This window comes from Crinia signifera, chromosome 4 (genome assembly GCF_055691185.1).
Source record: "Crinia signifera chromosome 4, ASM5569118v1, whole genome shotgun sequence".
NCBI lineage: Eukaryota > Metazoa > Chordata > Amphibia > Anura > Myobatrachidae > Crinia > Crinia signifera.
This window is the reverse complement of record NC_139220.1, coordinates 88,160,358-88,182,211: the sequence shown is the minus strand read 5'-3', so window position 1 is coordinate 88,182,211 and position 21,854 is coordinate 88,160,358. Positions and strand designations below refer to the sequence as shown.

At 43.5% G+C, this 21,854-nt stretch overlaps 1 protein-coding gene across 2 annotated transcripts in view; it reads left to right on the top strand.

Annotated features, from left to right (window-relative positions):
- The window catches only part of RAD50 (RAD50 double strand break repair protein), a 120,322-nt gene that overhangs the window by 21,245 nt on the left and 77,223 nt on the right, over positions 1 to 21,854 (top strand). For both annotated transcript variants that reach the window (XM_083181966.1, XM_083181967.1), the window contains exons 11-17: positions 797 to 979; positions 1,067 to 1,224; positions 2,819 to 2,994; positions 4,085 to 4,322; positions 7,216 to 7,405; positions 9,424 to 9,550; positions 10,132 to 10,325. In XM_083181966.1, the coding sequence (XP_083038092.1) occupies positions 797 to 979; positions 1,067 to 1,224; positions 2,819 to 2,994; positions 4,085 to 4,322; positions 7,216 to 7,405; positions 9,424 to 9,550; positions 10,132 to 10,325 (1,266 nt within the window). The remainder of the gene's footprint in view (positions 1 to 796; positions 980 to 1,066; positions 1,225 to 2,818; positions 2,995 to 4,084; positions 4,323 to 7,215; positions 7,406 to 9,423; positions 9,551 to 10,131; positions 10,326 to 21,854) is intronic.

Here is a 21,854-nt window from a genome sequence, read left to right as displayed (position 1 = left end):
GCCACTTTTTTCAGTTACCCAGATCCCAGGTTACCATCAGTAAAACCAAACAAAAAAAGACAATGAGGTTTTTTTTTTTAGGAGCATCCATCTCCATTCTTTCTGCCCTCTTGTCTGCAGGATGGTAGAAGTGATGTCTGTTGGGATGCAGCATTTATCTATTGACACAGGATCCTCACTGCTGCTTTGTGCTGTCCCTTCCTTTCCCAAATTCATCTATATCTGGCTTATGTCCAGAGCCAAAGAGTGGAAGACTCTGGCAAACATATTTGTCTGCTCCAGGTGATTGATTTCCATATTGCCTTGTCCCGTGTCTGCAGATCCAGGTGCCAGGCTTGTCTGCAACTGCAGCCAGTGAGATGACAGACTAAGGGGGTATTCAGTTTGGGATACCGACTGTCGGAATGTTCCGACAGTCGGAATCCCAAGCCGTTTTCGGTTCTCTCAACTGGAAGTGTGGAAACGCAAGTGTTGCAAAGTCAATGGATTGGTGGAAACGCATCATAAAGAGTCTGTCATAATGTCCAGTTTTCCCCAATAAGAACAGAAATCTTGTTTTCCTACACTGTCACACAGTCTTATACATTATTATGTGGTTATGGACAAACTCTGGTTTATCCTTTTTGTGCTAATTTTTGGTGGCAGATTGGGCTGTTTTGTTTAACCTTCATATTCATGTGGATGGATTTAACAGTAAACAAAGACAAAGTCCTCAACTTTCTACACACTATTTTGGCTTTAGTAAATTATTGTTGTTGAGGATGTAACCAAACCAGATTTGTATACTTTGCTATAGGAACGAGAATTGGAGGGTGTGGAAAAGAGCTGCAATGTGGAAACTTTAAGAACAGAAGTTGGGCAGCTACAAAACCAGAGGCAGGAGTTAGACAGAACCGTTCGTAAGTTGGATCAAGAGATGGAACAATTAAATGTACACACAATGACACGCACACAGATGGACATGCTGAAGAAGGATAAGGTAACGTTTATATGTGTCTTCTTATGAATAACAAACTTGTATGAACAATTAGTGAGTACTTCTCATGCACATTTCTTCTTAACCTAGGCTGAAAAAGATGATCAAATTCGAAAAATAAAATCCAGACATAATGATGAGCTGACGTCCTTATTGGGATATTTTCCAAACCTAAAGCAGCTTCAAGACTGGCTCTACACAAAACAGAAAGATATCAATTTGACTCGGGACAAACTGGCTAAGTTGAAGTAAGTGTGAACTAAGGGGGTTATTCTGGTTCACTCGCAAAGGCACAATGACTCTCTAATGGACAAAACCATGTGCACTGCAGGTGGGGCTGATGCAACAGGTGCAGAGAGAATAATAGAGTGGGTGTGTGTGTGTATATGTGTATGCGTGTATATATATCACAGAAAATGGTACCCCAACCGCGCCCAAGATAGTAATGAGAGCAGCAACTCTAATGGACCCCTGTTAGCCAGGCCCGGATAGGCAAGTAGAGATAGAAAAGAAATTTAGAGTGCGCTAAAGACAACTCAACAAATTAAAAATTATACATTTATTTCTTAGTCTTCACAAAGACTTCAAGTTTAAAAGGTACAGCAGGTCTGTTATTGGTACAGATGGTGTTGTAGGTATATATATATATATATATATATATATATATAATTACTCAGGACTTGGTAATACATTGGATTGTATATGTTGCTAATTGATGGCAACAAATCTGTTTCATCAAAGTCCTTTCTAAAAATTTTATAGAAGTACTGTAATAAAGTCCTTTGTTTTCCTCCTACTTAATGATTGCATAAATAAGACCTGAATCTCGCTTATTCATAATCTTATTTGCATACTGTATGTAACTCTTAACTCTTGCAACATAGAACTGACTGGGCAGCAGTTGCCTCATGCTGATAACACAGCAGCGCTTCCTCTAGTCATACACACTGTGAAATCATCAAATTTCTTGTGTTGGACATTCAGCCCCTTCAGAAATAGTCCCTTCACCCTGTGACCTGTCACATTGTTATTATGCCCATAGACTCCCAATTGTTTAAGCTTGATGATGGATAATATCAGTACTAAGTCTTCTCACCTTGGGCGAGATTCTATAATACAGAATTATCGCATATGCAGTAACATATGCGATAATTATACCAAAGGACAGCTCTTGCGTTAAGAGCTGCCTATTGCTGTGAGAGTCGCCGGGTCCCAGCAGGTCCCGGCGGCTCCCCCCTCCCTCCCACACCCGGCACTGCTGCTGCTGCGCCAGGCTCTCCTCCTCCCTGCACCAGGAAGAGGATCAGTGCAGGAAGGAGGTCACAGAGCTGTGCTGCCCGGACACAGGTGAGGGGGCGATGCGGGGCGACGGTGGGTTCGCGTTAGAAGCCCATTGGCTTCTATGGGGCATCGCCAGATTTTTCTGGCGGGGGATGCTTAGAGCATCCCGAAATGCGGTAAAAACCCAGATAACGGGGTTTTTACTGCATTTTTACCTTAGAGCATGGGTACTCAAACTGCGGCCCTCCAGATGTTGTGAAACTACAAATCACAGCATGCCTTGCAACAGTTTTAACACTCCCTTATAGCAAAACTGTGGCAAGGCATGCTGGGATTTGTAGTTTCACAACATCTGGAGGGCCGCAGTTTGAGGACCCATGCCTTAGAGAATCTCCCCCCTTGCCTGAAATACAACATACAGAAACAGAAGTAGTGTTTCAGTGTCCTTTTAATATTTTGAGATTTGTTTCTAAGTAAACTGTTATTGAATTTGTTTATAAACTTATTTGGATAATACGTGAGTACATAGTTTAGTTATCTAAATGTATTAATTTCTAACAGCAAGGAGTTGGCTTCCGCGGAGCAGAATAAGAGCCACATGAGCAATGAGCTGCGGAAGAAAGAGGAGCAGTGCTCATCGTATGAGGAAAAGGTCTTTGATGTGTGTGGCAGCCAAGACTTTGACAGCGACCTGACGCGCCTGCAGGATGATATAGAAAAGACCTCTAAGCAGCGAGGTGAGGCTTGGAGGCTTCTAGTATGGTTGTAATGCATTCAGAATGTCCATGTTATAACGACATTCGTGCATGTCTTCTGTACAAATATTTTTATACAGTAGGAGCATAAAGTGTCTATAGTGGGGTCAACGGAAATAAAAAGTGAATTCTCAAATTGTACAGTATATGTTCATGTGTAAAACAGGAATAAAGATAATGGGGTTTATTCATAAAGCAGTTGATGTGTGCGAAGCTATTTAGGGTAGGCGATTTCCTGGTGTCCAGATCTCCCATGGAGAGCACATACACAGGCAGTGATTTGTGCTAAGCAATTTTCAAAAGGCCGGGTAGTCAATCCGTATCTCTTATTCTGTACACACAGAGAGATTTGCAGTCACCTGCTAAGCAATTTGACTAGATTTTGACTGCATGCACTGACTTAGTTAGCAGGAGATAATTAATCACTCAGGGCATACACATGGAGAGATCTGTCAGATTGCTTAGAAAATAGCACAAAATCGCTCTGTGTGTATTACACACCTACACTCACACAACCAAATACTGAACCCATGAGCATTCGCCCACATGTTCTATAATGTACCTTCCCCGTGTATGCCAACTACTCCTTTCTCATGTACTGTACAAACATCTCTTATCTTAAAAAAGAAACCTTAAAAAATTTCTTTACTCTATGTGCTTTGTCACTTCACTAAAGCACAGATTACAGATTGTTATGCCTGTTGCTTACACTCCACATAGTTCACTTAACCACACCCCTGACTGATACCAGATAACACTCATTCACCGCCATTGCCTTATAGACTTAAATGACTACTTCTATGCCTTTTTTTCCAACATGACCTGATTTTCTTTCTAATTGCCAGGACTCCGATCTCTTGGGATCCTATGGATGACTATCATGTTATTTTTATATCATTTTCTTCATGTTTTTCTCCATGTATGAGTAAATATTAAACCATATGCTATAACCATTTTCTCATATGTGTTCAATGCTACTTCTGTTTTAGATTTCTCACAACCAGTAGTGTTTCATATAGCATTATGTATAGCAGGAATGAACTTATGGACTATGTTATTCATATCTGAACAGCAATGCTGGCGGGAGCAACTGCAGTATACACTCAGTTCATCACCCAGCTAACTGAGGATAACCAGCCCTGCTGTCCAGTCTGTCAGAGGATATTTCCTTCAGAGGCTGAGCTCCAGGATGTAATTAATGACATGCAATCCAAGCTGCGACTAGTTCCAGATAAACTCAAGTCTACTGAAGGTGAATTAAAGAGAAGAGAGAAAAGAAGGGATGAAATGATGGAGCTGAAACCAATGAGGCAAGTGCACATCCCTTACATATTTGTCGTCTATTAATTGTCTTTGTCCGGTATGCATTCAGACACTGTTGGACCGATCTGAAAGAAACCAACGTGAGGTGGCTTTATTGGGACCAGATAAGGTTCAAGCCAATAAGACCCCTAATAAAGACCCCATGGGAGTTCAAAGAGGGTTCCGGCTACTACACAAAATGGATCAGGGAAGCAAGATATTGCAAAGTTACAAAATGTAGAGGGGTTAAAGAAAATATGGTCAGATCCGGGAACCGACCACAGAGAGGTGTGTGCCGGGCACAACATGGGCATGGGGAGCATGTTCCGGGCCTTCCGCTGAATGGTTTTGTATGCAAACTTCAGAGAGGGATGCTTTGGACGGGATAACAAATGGTCTGGGATGCCTATTGGAGTAGCCAGCACCTCTGTCCAATGTCAATTTGGTGTATGCTAGGCAGGCCTTGGAACTGGGAAGCGTGTTCTGGGCCCTCCACTAGATGAATTTCAAAGGAAATGTCACAGATGGATGAGAAATGGTCTGGGATGCCTATGTGCTTGGTTTCCTGGTGTAACTTTTACCAAAAAAATGACACAATGCAAAAATACAAAAAAAAAACAAGAATACAAAATTCCAAAAATAATAATTACAAACATCCAAAAATACAAAATGGCTGCTCAGAGAAAGTTTGCTGCTCAGAGAAACCTCATCAACACAAGTGACACTAGGCAGCCACCTCTGATATAAGAGCTGTCCAGCTTAAACAAGAGAAGAAGTGCAGACAGAGGTGTAGCATGGATTCGTGTCAGCCGAAGCATGCTCACGTCCCCCACAGGAAAAAAGCTACAGGCTATAATTAGGGTGGCCAATTCTGCAGCAGTTCACTGACTGCTGGTGTACCCCTCTCCGCCATCCCAGGGAGGTTGCACTTTAACTGTGCGAGAATAGAGAAGCAGCTCAACATTCAGCACCCCAATAGATATTTGATATCTTTTTTCCCTTTGGCCACCCATCACCCCTACTCCGCATACATACATATTTTTTAAACACATACACAAGGTGAGGGTGCCAAGCCCAAGAAATCAGAGAAGGGTAAAATGGTGTAGCCCCACCAGTACTGACTGCAGGTTCTCCTGAGATAGTCTGCTGGAGAGGGGAACTTGCGCTGCCTGGAATGGAGAGTCGGGCTCTGGCACAGGCGGCTGCAGCTGAGCAGTGCTTGCCCGGAAGCCGTCATTGCTGGTAACCCTGAGGTGGTGGGAGGCTCATAGGGAGACATTGTGTTTACTCACCAGAGTGGGAGCTCATGCCTTGATTCTGCGGCGCCTGTGTTCAAGTCGGGTGACTGCGGAGTGAGCAGCGGTGGCTCACTGCTCTTCCCCACCGCTGCAGATGTCCCGCAAAATTTAATTGTGCTCACCCTTCCCTCAGCAGCAAAGCGCCTGCCACAGTCGCAGTTGGCGACGTCCCGCCGCTGATGTTTCAAAATGACGCAGGTCAGTACCTGGTGCTCCTCTTTACAGTCTGCTTTGTAAAGCATTGAGGAGCCGCCGAGCACTCATAAGCAGCAGCAGCAAGAGGTGGGCGGCCGAAGGGAAAAAACTTGGCCTATCAAGGTGGTTTCTGGGCAACCAGAACAATTCCCCCCCCCCCTGTGTGTACCACTGGGTATCGGAGAATTCAATTAAATGCTATTTATTGCCTATATAGTTCTTATTGTATGTTTGCAGCCTAGCTAACAGGTAAACGTCGCCTGACCAAATGACCGCAGTCCCTCCCACCGCGCAAATCCCCGCATATGTTTGTGTGACTGGCTGTGCAGGCCAGTGTGAAATGTGAAGTTAAGCCCATTTGGGCTGTTTGTTCTAGAGTAAAGTCTAAACATAGCTTCTCTATATGTTCCTGGACCCTCTGCATTCTCAGTACAATTTGGGGGCCTCATAAGTGAAAGAACACATATCATGGTTTAATATTAGGTAATGTACACAGAAAGCATAATACTGTGCATAAGACAATAGGCAGGATGTAAAGTGTCTCAAAGAATTTGCAGGTGGCATATTAGGTGGATGTACTGTAGGGTAATATTCAATCCCAGGCAAATTTCTTGCCTGGCAAAAAACTGCACTTTTTCGCCTGTTTTTAGGGCAAATTCAACCTATTCAATCCCCATGATAAATTTTCACCTGGGTGAAAAATCCAGCTCCGCCATAAACCACTTAAATCGGAAAAATTGTCAGGATAATGGAGCTGATTCAGAACTGTTCATAGTGGGCCGAATTTAGCCCTTCCGCTGATGTTTGGGGTTTGCACATGCGCGTGTATTGCTCTTGTGCAGACACAGGGAGCGATCGGCTTCGGCAAGTTTCATACTCGGCAGGTCGTTCGCTCCAGTGGGGGCGGACAGGGGGATGGAGCTGGGTGTCCTCATAAAAACGCTGGACGTCCCCCTGGGAAAAAACGCATGGCATTGCCTGCTGGGGGCAGATTGCTGACGTCACGTCGTAAACACCCACCCTGTTTTTGGCGGTCACCAGCAGAAATAAAAGTCCGTTTAGACTACCTTATTCCCGAAAGGGAGAACTTATTACCGAAATGGATGGTCAGCGACCATCAAAAAATTTCTCTCCCCTTTGGCTGAATGCGAGGGGTTGCGTTCGAGTACACATATTCCTCCACCGAGCTAGTGAGGGGATTCAGGGTGAGCTACTACAGCAGTGGGACTTTTTTTGTAGCTTCATAAAGTCCTCAAAAGTAAAGAACTGGTGTTTGAGGTAACAGAACAAATAAATATTTATAAATACTGTGGCTATTAAGGAAGTATGTGTCAATATTGAACAAGTTCTTTGAATAAGATATTATTTGGTACAATGGAATATCGAAAGTATTTTAATTTCATTTTAGACAAATGCTGATAGAACTTAAAGAGAAGGACACACCTGAGCTGAGAAACAAGCTCATAGCTATAAACAGGGAAATACAACGCCTGAAAAATGATGTGGAAGAGCAGGAAACTCTAATAGCAACATTTATGTCTGAAGAGGAAAGCGCCAAGGCCTGTTTGCAGGATATTTCCCTCATGGAAAGGTACCAGGTAAGTGACAAATGGTCTCTTTAGTTACCTTAGAAGAAGGCCAACCGCACCAGTATTCACAACTTATTTATTGGTTTACCCAATGTACTGTATGCAGTCATATTGTAGGAACTCCATGCCTCTAATAAATGTTGTTATAGGGGCGTATAGCTCCTATGAATAAAACAAGAGAAGAAAAACAGGGTGATTCAAAAGTCGCAGTACACCCCTTTGTTTGAAAAACTGCGCAGGGAATGGAAAAAACTGACTTAGATTCCAGGTGGTGCCCATGTTCGGTAGATACCCTAAAAGCCCACCTCACCCAAACCGCGAGTTTTGAATCACCCTGTAGAACTATTATTGTTGTCCATTCTTATATATGTAAAATCCGTAGCCTAAATGACTTAAAAATATTGAAACTTTCCTGCAAAATCTAGGATTTAAAATGCCATCAAATGATTTAAAAATAAGGAAAATTTTGTGGAGTGTCTAAGGTCATACATTATTACACATACTGTATGTCCCCTGGGGCAGTTAGCATGGAATCAGCTGTTATTACAGCTGACTGGTTTACTTGTGAACAATGGGCCATGGTCCTGGACAGACTTGCATGCTAAATTCACATGCAGTCACACAGAATATAGGCATGCCACATATCATTTTAGTCTTCTTGTGCATCATTTTTGCACCGATTTGGGAACTAGATGCATTGTTACAGACAAAAGCTGCACTCAAACATGTTCTGTGCTACTGAGTTACGCTATGGCGTGACTGAAAGGGGTATATCCGCTACAATCAAATCCTCATTACTCATCTAGGGAATATAGCCAGAATCAATCACTTCATTCCCGGTGAAGATCTGACAAAGGGCCTGATTCAGTCCTGACAGCTAATTTAGAGAATTTGCAGTGGACTGTGAGGCGGAAACCTAGACAAAACGTGCTTCTTGTTAAAATGCAAGAGCATTCTGAATGGGACACTATCCACTCGCAAATCCATACACAATTCCTGAACCATCAAACCGTTTTGTCCATCTGTGGAAATTTGAGTAACTCTGAGGCTTCCACTAATCTTAAACAGGTTGGTAGTGGTCATCGCTGACATCACAGACCCTCCTCTAAATCGCCTGGGTGCACCTGCGTTTTTCAGGCACACCCAGAGAGCGTCAGGTTTCCACCCTCAAACACCAGCTTCCTGTCAGTAAAATTGTGAAGGGATTGTGTTTCCACTGTCGCCATTCATCCTCGCACATGTGTGATGCAAATGGTACACATATGCAGTCATTTGATAATCGCTTGATTTGCAAAATCTCTAGTGGTCATGTCTGAATCAGGCCCAAAAGTCATACATGCATTTGTAACCTCTCGATTAGACTATGGCTGTAACTTCTACTTTGGTCCACTTACAGCTGGTACAAAATACAGCTGCCAATTTTTTTACCAATCAGCCCTGTTCCAGCCACATAATACCCATTCTACTCCTTTCACTGGCTTCCTTTTTAAGATATTTTCCAGACTTTCAAAGCCCTAGCAGACCATGGCACATGGTAGCTGAGGCAGCGTCTAATTCCATACTACCTTGCACGATTACTGCGATCTGTAGGCAAAGGACGTAGCCACACTCATTGTTGCCACGACCTGGCCGCTCGTGCTTGTTTGGCTCATCAAAATAGCACCCACAGTGCTCAATCTCCACACTCTGACATCACCTTTCAATACGCCGCAAGTGGGAATTAGATGCACACAAGTGACATCAAGAACCCGCCAATCATCAGGGAAGTCACAAGTGGTGGTTGGCGCAGCAATAAAGAGCATGCCCACATCTGTACAGTCAGTAGAATCGCCCTTACTGTAATTCAAGCTTTTAGCCATGCAGCTCTGATTTGAACTGTGCAGGGAACCGCACAGTTCAAGAGGTCCTTCAAAATCAGACTCAAGACTTTCCTGTTTACTCAGAATGAACATCATAAGGAAATGCTATCTGTTAAGCACCTTGAGTCCTACTGGTGAAAACGTTATGTAAATAAAATATTATTTCAGATGGAATTAAGAGATGTAGAGAGAAAGATAGCGCAGTTTGCCACTAAACTGCAAGGAGTAGACCTCAACCGGACTGTGCAGCAGGTGAACCAGGAGAAGCAGGAAAAGCAGCACAGCTTGGATAATGGTAAGAAATGTGCAAGCAAGTTCCAGCTCACTGACCCCGTCTGTAGCAATGTGTCCCTCCTCATGTTACACACGATGCATACGCATGCGCTTACTTATAGCATATTAAAAAAGCTGTGTCACAAAGGGCCAGATGTATCAAGCTTAAAAAATGATAAACCAGCCAATCGGCTCCTAACTGCCATGTCACAGTCTGGGTTTGAAAAATGACAAAATTACATACAGTACCTAAACATGCAAGTTGATAAATTATGAATAAGTTAGTTTCAAATAAATGTTTTACAACTGTCGGTTGAGTGAGTGTGATAAAGGGCTCCCTTCTTTTGCAGTCTCGTGGGTACAGGTAAAGTGGTTTGGTGTTAATCGGAGTAAAATATCATAGCTGTGCATGTTTAACTTGCAGGCTGTATATTTACTAGAATAATTGTTACACACAGTCTATATGCAAGTGTACAGTACTTGTCATTCAAATGTTAGCAAATTGCATATTCCAAAACTGAATGGGGATTAGTGTCAGAAAATGAAAAGAAGGCTGTTTGTATTCATGTATAAATATTTCTCTCATTTTTTGAACATAACCAGTTTCCGGTAAAATTGAGCTGATACGTAAGCGGATACAGGACCAGCAAGAACAAGTCCAGCAACTGAAGAGTGCAGCCAATGAGCTACGGGCAGAGAAACTTCATATCTCTAGTAACCTTCAGCGTCGCCAGCAGCTTGAGGAGCAGAACGTGGAGCTGACAACTGAGTTGCAGTGTCTGGCAAGAGAGATCAAGGTGAGAAAATGACCATTGCAATGGAATGTCTCCTCTACTTGTTGAATTTGATAGCATAGTGTGTAATGTTGCTTCCATCAAATAACTACATCATACTTGGACAATTTGATTCAGTCATTCATTGTATTACTCAGTGTGATGTACACCTGCAACGGTAACTTGGTCATTCCCCAGTGTTAGCAGTAAGGATACATATAAACAATGTCCTGAGGTCTGGTCCTGACGAAGCTCCTTTGCGAAGCTTACGCTGACCGCTACCCTCTGTGTGCGCCCTCCCTCTTTCCCTTTCCCCATTGATATTGTGTTTTAATCCGTACTAGCTTATAATTGATAGGTCGGAGTGGTCACCAGTCTCCACTGGGTCCGCTCATACAGAGACGCGGCATGTGACATCCACACCGCGACTCTCTGATTCCTGGGCATACAGAGGATGGGCGGCATTGTATCACACACGCCCCGGTCACCTCCACTCTGCGATCGGCAGCCGCCGGGAGACTCATTTCTCGAGCAGACAGTATTTATCCCACTATTTTGAAGTGATATTATTGTTGTAATTACTGATGCTCTGGCCAGAACAATAAATATTCATATAGGGAATCATATAGGATTGGGCCACACTGAGTGAGGATTTTTATCCTTTTTAATGCACTGTCTGTGTTTCATGTTCGTTATTGTATGTCCATATTACGCACATTTTTTAAGATATACCCAATAAAGGTTACATTTTATTTAATTTCTCTTGAGTGCACCACATTGTGACATACTTCTCTTTCTTTTGTATTCCAAATTAATTGATGTCCAGTGGTAGCACACCCTCTGTGATGCCGAATAAATAAAACATATCATTTGAGGGTCCTCTCAAACATTTGAACTCCTTAATAATCCAGTGCGACTCCCTACTCCCCCCCCCCCCTTTTTTTTTCTGTGATACATATAAACAAGTGTTTGTATTGCTGTAAGTGCAGTAAAATATACAAAGCATTGTCATGTAAATTATTATGGATATATTTGTAAAAGAGAATGACTGTAAAGTTCTAATTACAGATTACAAACTATTGAAGCAATTTTGTTCTATTACATTTGGGTTACAACGCCTTGAGCCCTGTTGGAGAAAGCGTGCTACAGTATATAAATAAAGTCGCACACAACCAGTTCCAACTTTTTGGTTTTAACCCCTGCCCGACATTTGACGTACATTTACGTCATGGCCGGGATGTACTTCCCGACACATGGCATAAATGTACGTCATGACTTTAAACTGTCACTGCGTCTCGAGACGCAGTGACAGAGGGACGATGTCTGCTGTCCCTGACAGCAGACATGTCCCTGCATGCCCAGGGGGGGCTGCGATGTCGCCCCCCCGTCTGCGATCGCTGTGATTGGCTGTTCAGTGTGAACAGCCAATTACAGCGTTTTCCTGTGTTACCAGCGAATCAGACGCTCGGTAACACAGGTGTCAATCACCGCCGGGCGTCAGGGGGCATGAGGGGGTCATCGGTGACGATGACACCTCACCCCACCCTCACCCCACCTGCCCCCAAGGCTGTGATTGGTCCGTGGGACCCACGGACCAATCACAGCCAAGGCGCGACATTTAAACTAACGGTGACTGCGCTGCAGACGCCATTCCGGTCTGGAATAGCGTGCAGAACGGTCACCGTGCCTGTCTGCCGTGAATACCGACCTGATCCTTGCTAATACTTACCTGATCCTTGCAAATACCTTACCTGATCACTTGATCACTGCTTGTAGCGTGCTGGACGCTTCCTGGATCTGACTTCCTGAGACTTCCTGCTGCTGCTGCAGTGTGATAGAGAGATAGAGAGAGAGAGATAGAGAGAGATAGAGAGATAGTGACAGAGAGAGCTATATTTTGTGTCTGCTACCCCCCCTTTTTGGGGGTGCAGGGGTTTTTTATATATAAATAACTGTCGCTGCTGCTGCAGTGTCATAGTGATAGATAGTGATAGATAGTGAGAGATAGTGATAGATAGTGAGAGATAGAGAGATTTGTGTCTGCTACCCCCCCTTTTTGGGGGTGCAGGTTTTTTTTTTATATATATAACTGTCAGTGCTGCTGCTGCAGTGTCATAGTGATAGATAGTGATAGATAGTGAGAGATAGAGAGATAGAGAGAGATAGTGACAGAGAGTGATAGAGAGTGTATATTTTGTGTCTGCTACCCCCCCTTTTTGGGGGTGCAGGTTTTTTTTTATACATATAACTGTCAGTGCTGCTGCTGCAGTGTGATAGATAGTGATAGATAGTGATAGATAGTGAGAGATAGAGAGAGATAGTGACAGAGAGTGATAGAGAGTGTATATTTTGTGTCTGCTACCCCCGCCTTTTGTGCTGATCACCATATCTGAGGTGATCAGCAACTTTTTGGGGGCGCAGAGGTTTTTTTTTATATATATACCTGTCAGTTGCTGCCAGTTGCACCAAAGGTTGTGCACCTGCTGCCCCTCACTGGTAATCAGTGTCGCATCACTGATCACCTTTTTTTTTTTTTTGTGGGTGCTGTGTGGTCTTTTTTAAATTTTTTTTTTACACACACTGTGATTTTGTGGGTGTCCTGTGGCCACTGTGCGCTGATCAGTGACGTACATCACTGATCAGCTTTTTCGGCACAGGGTTGATCTATTTTTTTTTTTTTTTTTGATCAAATTCCTGTTGCCTTTGAGCGCTGTTCAGTGACAGACGTTACTGACCAACATCTGTGCTCAATTTTTGGCGCAGGACCTTTTTTTTTTTTAACCCCTTCAATTTTTTTTTTAACCCCTTCAATTTTTTTTTTTTTAACCCCTTCAATTTTTTTTTTTGGTATAAAGTATTTTTTTTTTCTGCACTACATACACATTACACACTACATTCCCCCCAGGTTGAAATAAAGTTTGTACCCCCCCCTACACTATACACGTGTTGAAACATTTCACTACCAGTAACACAAAAATAAAAATGGCATCCCAAATGTCCTCCCAAATGTCCTCCCAAATGTCCTCCCAGTCATCCAGGAGAATGTATTCAGTGGAGGAGGCATATGACATGCTTGCCTCTGACTCTGACACAGCCAGTGATGCAAGCGGGGAATTTGAAGGATTCGTCTTAAGCTCCTCTTCCTCCTCTGGTGATGAGGGACCCCCTCAAAGACGCCCCCGTAGAGCAGCTGAGACCCCCCCCCCAACAATTGATCTCGTATGGACCCCACCACCAGACAATTTTGAGCCCCAGGTTCCTGAGTTTTTGGCCATGCCAGGAATCCAATTTGATTCCACAGGTCTCAGAGAAATTGACTTTTTCAAATTATTTTTCTCTGATGATTTTATAAATTTAATGGTGGACCAAACTAATTTATATGCCCAGCAGTTTATTGCTCAAAACCCCACGTCATCATTTGCTAGGTGGACCCCTGTAGATGCAGTAGAGATGATGACGTTTTGGGGTCTGGTGTTTCATATGGGCATAGTAAAAAAGCCAGAAATTAGGCAATATTGGAGTACAGATGTTCTGTACAGTACTCCATTTTACCGTATGGCCATGACCCGGACTCGATTTGAGACAATTCTTAAATTTATACATTACACCGATAATGCACAGTGCCCACCCAGAGATGATCCCACCTTTGACCGGCTATTCAAAGTCAGGCCGGTCATTGATCATTTCAGTGCCAAATTTGAAGAGGTGTACATCCCTGAAAAATTTATTTGTATCGACGAGTCCCTTATACATTTTAAAGGAAGGGTTAAATTCCGCCAGTACCTTCCCAGTAAGAGGGCAAGGTATGGCATAAAAATGTATAAACTGTGTGAAAGCACCTCAGGGTACACCCACAGGTTTAGGGTTTATGAAGGGAAGGATTCAAGAATTGAACCGCCAGAATGCCCCCCCTCCCTCGTAGGTGTTAGTGGGAAAATTGTCTGGGATTTAGTGCACCCCTTCCTGGATAAAGGTTATCACCTCTATGTGGATAACTTTTACACTAGCATCCCCCTGTTTAAGGCCCTTGGTTCAAGAGGTACAGCAGCTTGCGGTACTGTGCGCAAGAACCAAAGAGGCCTCCCAAAAACGCACATTGCCCAAGTAATGAGAAGGGGTGAAAGCAGGGGAATATGCAACGAAAATATGTTGTTGGTCAAATATAAGGACAAGAGGGATGTCCTTATACTGACAACAATTCACGGAGACAGTACCACCTCCGTCCCTGTACGAGGTACCAGTACCCACACCTCAAAACCTAATTGTATCCTGGATTACAATAGGTACATGGGCGGAGTGGATCTTTCAGATCAGGTACTGAAGCCGTACAGTGCCCTGCGGAAAACAAAAATCTGGTACAAGAAGGTGGCCGTGTATATCATCCAGATGGCACTGTATAACGCTTACGTGCTATTCCGTTCTACCGGCCAGAGGGGGACATTTATGCACTTTCAAGAGGAAGTCATAAAGGGCCTAATATTTGGGAACCAGCAGGCAGAGGGCCCCAGTACTTCTAGTACTGGCCCCCGTATTGTACCAGGGCAGCATTTTCCTGATGAAATCCCCTCCACTGGAAAAAAGGGCAGGACACAAAAAAGGTGCAAAGTTTGCTATAAAAAGGGAATAAGAAAGCAAACTATTTTCCAGTGTGACACTTGCCCCGACAAACCCGGCCTATGTATAAAGGAGTGTTTTAAAATATACCACACATCTATGGAATATTAGGTTCATAATTTCACCGTGCTTCGGGGGTCTTGCTAATGCCACATAGCACCCACCATTCATTCCACCAGAATCTGAGCCGCAAAATCCAAAAATCACTCCTTCCCTTCTGAGTCCTGCCATGCACCCAACTGGTATTTTTTGGTCACATGTGAGGCATTGCCGTACTTGGGAGATATTGGGGCACAGATTTTGGGGTGCTTTTTCTCCTTCATTCCTTGTGAAAATGACAAATTTTGAGCCAGAACTGCATTTTTGTGTAAAAAAATGTAATTTTTCATGTTCACTGCCCAGTTTTATCAAAATTGGTGAAACCCCTGGGGGTTTGAAATGTACACTATACCCCTAGATGAATTCCCTGAGGGGTGTAGTTTGCAAAATGGGGTCACTTGTGGGGGGGTTCCACTGTATTGGTGCTTTGGGGGTCTTGCTAATGCGACATAGCACCCACCATCATTCCACCAGAATTTGTGCTGCAAACTCCAAATATCACTCCTTCCCTTCTGAGTCCTGCCACTTTTTGGTCACACATGAGGCATTGCCGTACTCGGGAGAAATTGGGGCACAGATTTTGGGGTGCTTTTTCTCCTTCATACCTTCTGAAAATGAAAAATTTTGAGCCAGAACTGCATTTTTGTGTAAAAAAATGTAATTTTTCATGTTCACTGCCCACTTGTATCAAAATTGGTGAAACCCCTGGGGGTTTGAAATGTACACTATACCCCTAGATGAATTCCCTGAGGGGTGTAGTTTGCAAAATGGGGTCACTTGTGGGGGGGTTCCACTGTATTGGTGCTTTGGGGGTCTTGCTAATGCGACATAGCACCCACCAAAATTCCACCAGAATCTGAGCTGCAAAATCCAAAAATCACTCCTTCCCTTCTGAGTCCTGCCATGCACCCAACTGGTATTTTTTGGTCACATGTGAGGCATTGCCGTACTCGGGAGAAATTGGGGCACATATTTTGGGGTGCTTTTTCTCCTTCATACCTTCTGAAAATGAAAAATTTTGAGCCAGAACTGCATTTTTGTGTAAAAAAATGTAATTTTTCATTTTCACTGCCCACTTGTATCAAAATTGGTGAAACCCCTGGGGGTTTGAAATGTACACTATACCCCTAGATGAATTCCCTGAGGGGTGTACTTTGCAAAATGGGGTGACTTGTGGGGGGGTTCCACTGTATTGGTGCAACATAGCACCCACCATTCATTCCACCAAAATCTGTGCTGCAAAATCCAAAAATCACTCCTTCCCTTCTGAGTCCTGCCATGCACCCAACTGGTATTTTTTGTTCACATGTGAGGCATTGCCGTACTCGGGAGAAATTGGGGCACAGATTTTGGGGTGCTTTTTCTCCTTCATACCTTCTGAAAATGAAAAATTTTGAGCCAGAACTGCATTTTTGTGTAAAAAAATGTAATTTTTCATGTTCACTGCCCACTTGTATCAAAATTGGTGAAACCCCTGGGGGTTTGAAATGTACACTATACCCCTAGATGAATTCCCTGAGGGGTGTAGTTTGCAAAATGGGGTCACTTGTGGGGGGGTTCCACTGTATTGGTGCTTTGGGGGTCTTGCTAATGCGACATAGCACCCACCATCATTCCACCAGAATTTGTGCTGCAAACTCCAAATATCACTCCTTCCCTTCTGAGTCCTGCCACTTTTTGGTCACACATGAGGCATTGCCGTACTCGGGAGAAATTGGGGCACAGATTTTGGGGTGCTTTTTCTCCTTCATACCTTCTGAAAATGAAAAATTTTGAGCCAGAACTGCATTTTTGTGTAAAAAAATGTAATTTTTCATGTTCACTGCCCACTTGTATCAAAATTGGTGAAACCCCTGGGGGTTTGAAATGTACACTATACCCCTAGATGAATTCCCTGAGGGGTGTAGTTTGCAAAATGGGGTCACTTGTGGGGGGGTTCCACTGTATTGGTGCTTTGGGGGTCTTGCTAATGCGACATAGCACCCACCAAAATTCCACCAGAATCTGAGCTGCAAAATCCAAAAATCACTCCTTCCCTTCTGAGTCCTGCCATGCACCCAACTGGTATTTTTTGGTCACATGTGAGGCATTGCCGTACTCGGGAGAAATTGGGGCACATATTTTGGGGTGCTTTTTCTCCTTCATACCTTCTGAAAATGAAAAATTTTGAGCCAGAACTGCATTTTTGTGTAAAAAAATGTAATTTTTCATTTTCACTGCCCACTTGTATCAAAATTGGTGAAACCCCTGGGGGTTTGAAATGTACACTATACCCCTAGATGAATTCCCTGAGGGGTGTACTTTGCAAAATGGGGTGACTTGTGGGGGGGTTCCACTGTATTGGTGCAACATAGCACCCACCATTCATTCCACCAAAATCTGTGCTGCAAAATCCAAAAATCACTCCTTCCCTTCTGAGTCCTGCCATGCACCCAACTGGTATTTTTTGTTCACATGTGAGGCATTGCCGTACTCGGGAGAAATTGGGGCACAGATTTTGGGGTGCTTTTTCTCCTTCATACCTTCTGAAAATGAAAAATTTTGAGCCAGAACTGCATTTTTGTGTAAAAAAATGTAATTTTTCATGTTCACTGCCCACTTGTATCAAAATTGGTGAAACCCCTGGGGGTTTGAAATGTACACTATACCCCTAGATGAATTCCCTGAGGGGTGTAGTTTGCAAAATGGGGTCACTTGTGGGGGGGTTCCACTGTATTGGTGCTTTGGGGGTCTTGCTAATGCGACATAGCACCCACCAAAATTCCACCAGAATCTGAGCTGCAAAATCCAAAAATCACTCCTTCCCTTCTGAGTCCTGCCATGCACCCAACTGGTATTTTTTGGTCACATGTGAGGCATTGCCGTACTCGGGAGAAATTGGGGCACAGATTTTGGGGTGCTTTTTCTCCTTCATACCTTCTGAAAATGAAAAATTTTGAGCCAGAACTGCATTTTTGTGTAAAAAAATGTAATTTTTCATTTTCACTGCCCACTTGTATCAAAATTGGTGAAACCCCTGGGGGTTTGAAATGTACACTATACCCCTAGATGAATTCCCTGAGGGGTGTACTTTGCAAAATGGGGTGACTTGTGGGGGGGTTCCACTGTATTGGTGCAACATAGCACCCACCATTCATTCCACCAAAATCTGTGCTGCAAAATCCAAAAATCACTCCTTCCCTTCTGAGTCCTGCCATGCACCCAACTGGTATTGTTTGTTCACATGTGAGGCATTGCCGTACTCGGGAGAAATTGGGGCACAGATTTTGGGGTGCTTTTTCTCCTTCATACCTTCTGAAAATGAAAAATTTTGAGCCAGAACTGCATTTTTGTGTAAAAAAATGTAATTTTTCATTTTCACTGCCCACTTGTATCAAAATTGGTGAAACCCCTGGGGGTTTGAAATGTACACTATACCCCTAGATGAATTCCCTGAGGGGTGTAGTTTGCAAAATGGGGTCACTTGTGGGGGGGTTCCACTGTATTGGTGCTTGGGGGGTCTTGCTAATGCGACATAGCACCCACCAAAATTCCACCAGAATCTGAGCTGCAAAATCCAAAAATCACTCCTTCCCTTCTGAGTCCTGCCATGCACCCAACTGGTATTTTTTGGTCACATGTGAGGCATTGCGGTACTCGGGAGAAATTGGGGCACAGATTTTGGGGTGCTTTGTCTCCTTCATTCCTTGTGAAAATGAAAAATTTTGAGCCAGAACTGCATTTTTGTGTAAAAAATGTAATTTTTCATTTTCACTGCCCAGTTGTACCACAATTGGTGAAACCCCTGGGGGTTTGAAATGTACACTATACCCCTAGATGAATTCCCTGAGGGGTGTAGTTTGCAAAATGGGGTAACTTGTGGGGGGGTTCCTAAATTTTAGCATCTTATGGTGCCTAGAAACCTACATGGTGCCTAAAAAATAATCTCATAAAAAGGAGGCTCCAAAATCAAGTAGGTGCTCCTTCTATTATGAAGCCTGTGGTTTGGTCAACGTGCACACTAGGGCCACATATAGGATATTTTTGAAAACAAAAGAATTGGGGGAATCAATTTTTAGTCACATTTCTCTAGTAAAATGTACTGTGTTCCTTAGAAAAATGTATTAAAATTGCAAATCTGCAAAAAAAATGAAATTTTGAAATTTCACCTACACTTTGTTTTAATTCCTGTGAAACACCTAAAGGGTTAACAAACTTCCAAAATGCTGTTTTGAATACTGTGAGGGGTGCAGTTTTTGAAATGGCATCATTTATGGGGGTGTCTCACATACAAGTCCCTCAAAGTCACATCAGAACTGAACTGGTCCCTAAAAAAATCAGTGTTTGAAATTTTCTTGAAAATTTGAGAATTTGCTATTCATATTGTAAGCCTCCTAGTGTCCAAAAAAATTAAAAGGAAGTTGAAATAATGATGGCAACATAAAGTAGACATATGGTCTATGTTAGTTATTAACTATTTTGAGTGGTATGATTATTTGTCTCACAAGCAGAAAATTTAACATTTTGCAAATCGCTAAATTTTCCATTTTTTCACGACATTTTGGTATTTTTCACAAAAAAACACAGACTGTATCGACCCAAATTTACCACTAATTTGAAGTACAATGTGTCACGAAAAAACAATCTCAAAATCACTGGGATAAGTAAAAGCAAAAAAAAGTTATCCCCACTTAAGTGAGACATGTCAGATTTGAAAAAAATGGCTCTGTCAGGAACGCAAAAACTAGCTCTGTCAGGAAGGGGTTAAGAAGCTATCTACTAAGGGGAAACTGCCTTATGTAGTGGCTGTACTCAACTGAGAATATTGTACCCAAGTCCAATTATCAAACACAAAGGCAGTGATACTGTTAGCATGCCGCTCACACCGCAACACTGGTTCTGCTAGATTTCTGGCCACTCCTCAGGAAGGTGCGAGCAGAAGTACTGTAGTTGCGAGGCTCATTGAATTCCTTACCCCCACTGACTGTTTTACTGATGACTTTCTGTTGTGTTCAAACATTTATCCACTGCCAGATCCTTATGGCTGTAAGTTCATCACGGCAAAACTGAAAATAACACTATGAGCCAGTGATGGGTCTTCGAAAGATGCTTTACGGTACTTGTGTATTATCATGGCGCCCACGAAATCGGACGCAAATCGCATGCAAAAATCGGATGCGATTTTGCGGCCGATTTTTCACTTTTTGCATGCTGTTCCATCATTGCACACCTTGCACACCCCCCGATTTCCATCATATAGCATCGCATGCAATATAGTGGCATGTGATGCATGTGAAGCGATTCGATTTGTAATTGTACAATCACCCTGATGGGTGCTTACAATGTTAAATGCACCCCCATTGTCAACACCACCCCCACTATCAATGCCAACCCGAAGCGTGGCGAGCGGCGGCGGTACGCGTCCTTTCGACCTTTTCATACCCCCACCATCCACGTCGGCGTGGAGTTGATTTTAGATAAAGTGGCAAGCCCGAAGCGTGGCGAGCGCAGCGAGCCCCACGAGGGGAGGCAGAATACATGTAAAGTAATCCGCGTCCCCTTGCGGGGCTCGCTACGCTCGCCATACTATCTAAGATCAGCTCCACGCCGACGTAGATAGTGGGGGTATGAAAAGGTCGGAGGACGCGTACCGCCGCCCCTCGCAGCCTCGCTGCGCTCGCCACGCTTCGGGTTGGCGTTGATAGTGTGGGTGGCGTTAACAATGGGGGTGCATGTAACATCTCGAATCGCATCACATGCCACTTGCTGGCATGCAATGCTATGCGATATTTAATTGTACAATCAGGAGCATTTTCCTAAAATCACATTGCATACCATCGCATAGTACCTGGGGGTGTGCAAGGATGGAATAACATGCAAATCGGCAGGAAATGGCCGAAAATCGGCCGCAAAATCGCTTCGCAGATCGAATCGGCCAAAAAATCTGCCGCAAATCGGCCGATAAATCGGATGCGATATCGGATGAGATTTAGATGAAATCGGGCGCCATGATAATTCGCAAGTACCTGCTTTACTTCTCTGTCTTGATGAGAATAATTTCATTTACATAAATTCACCACATAAAATGCCTTATGTCTGTGGAGATTGAAAAATTAACACAATATGGACAAATATAATAGCTTAATTACCATTTAACATCGTTGTATGATTTTTGGCAAAGAGCAGTAATGGCAGGGGCCCTCACATGTGAACTAATTTCGTCCTACCTACTGTATTCTGCAACACTGGGTTTCCTATTACCCCTGGATGCCATTGTCTGTACACTCCAGCTGTAGTGCTGTGCAACCAGAGCAGTGTAGGACCACTTCCCTGGAACCGGCACAGGGTTTCTTAGATGCAGTATATGGAAGATGCAGGTCTGGAAGATGCAGTATATTCTCTATTTTTTTCCTGTCCCTTGTGCTTTTCACATGGAAGGCACCGTCTCCCTAGCTCTGCTTGAACCGGGAGTGGTGCTTACCCTATTCGCTTCCTGCCTAAGGTCCCCAAGCTGTGACGTCAGACACCACTACCTCTTGATTTAGTGGATTCACTACTCCAACCTGTCCAAGGGTTGTGTTCTTAATCTGGTACCTGACCTTGGATATGATGAATGCCGGTCTGTCAAGATGGGGTGCTAAGGCCGCAGGTCCAGGAAGGAATCTGCCCTTTTCAGCAATGTCTTGAAACTTTGGGCGATTAGGAATGTTCGGTTTCAGACTCAACATCTCTTGCAGGCAGATCTCTCCGTATTTATTATGCAAATGCTGCAGCTAATATGTACATCACCTGTCACATGTGGTGTTAACAGCTCATGGCAGATACAGCGTGAACCCTGTTGTGTGAGAAGAATTTTGTTGT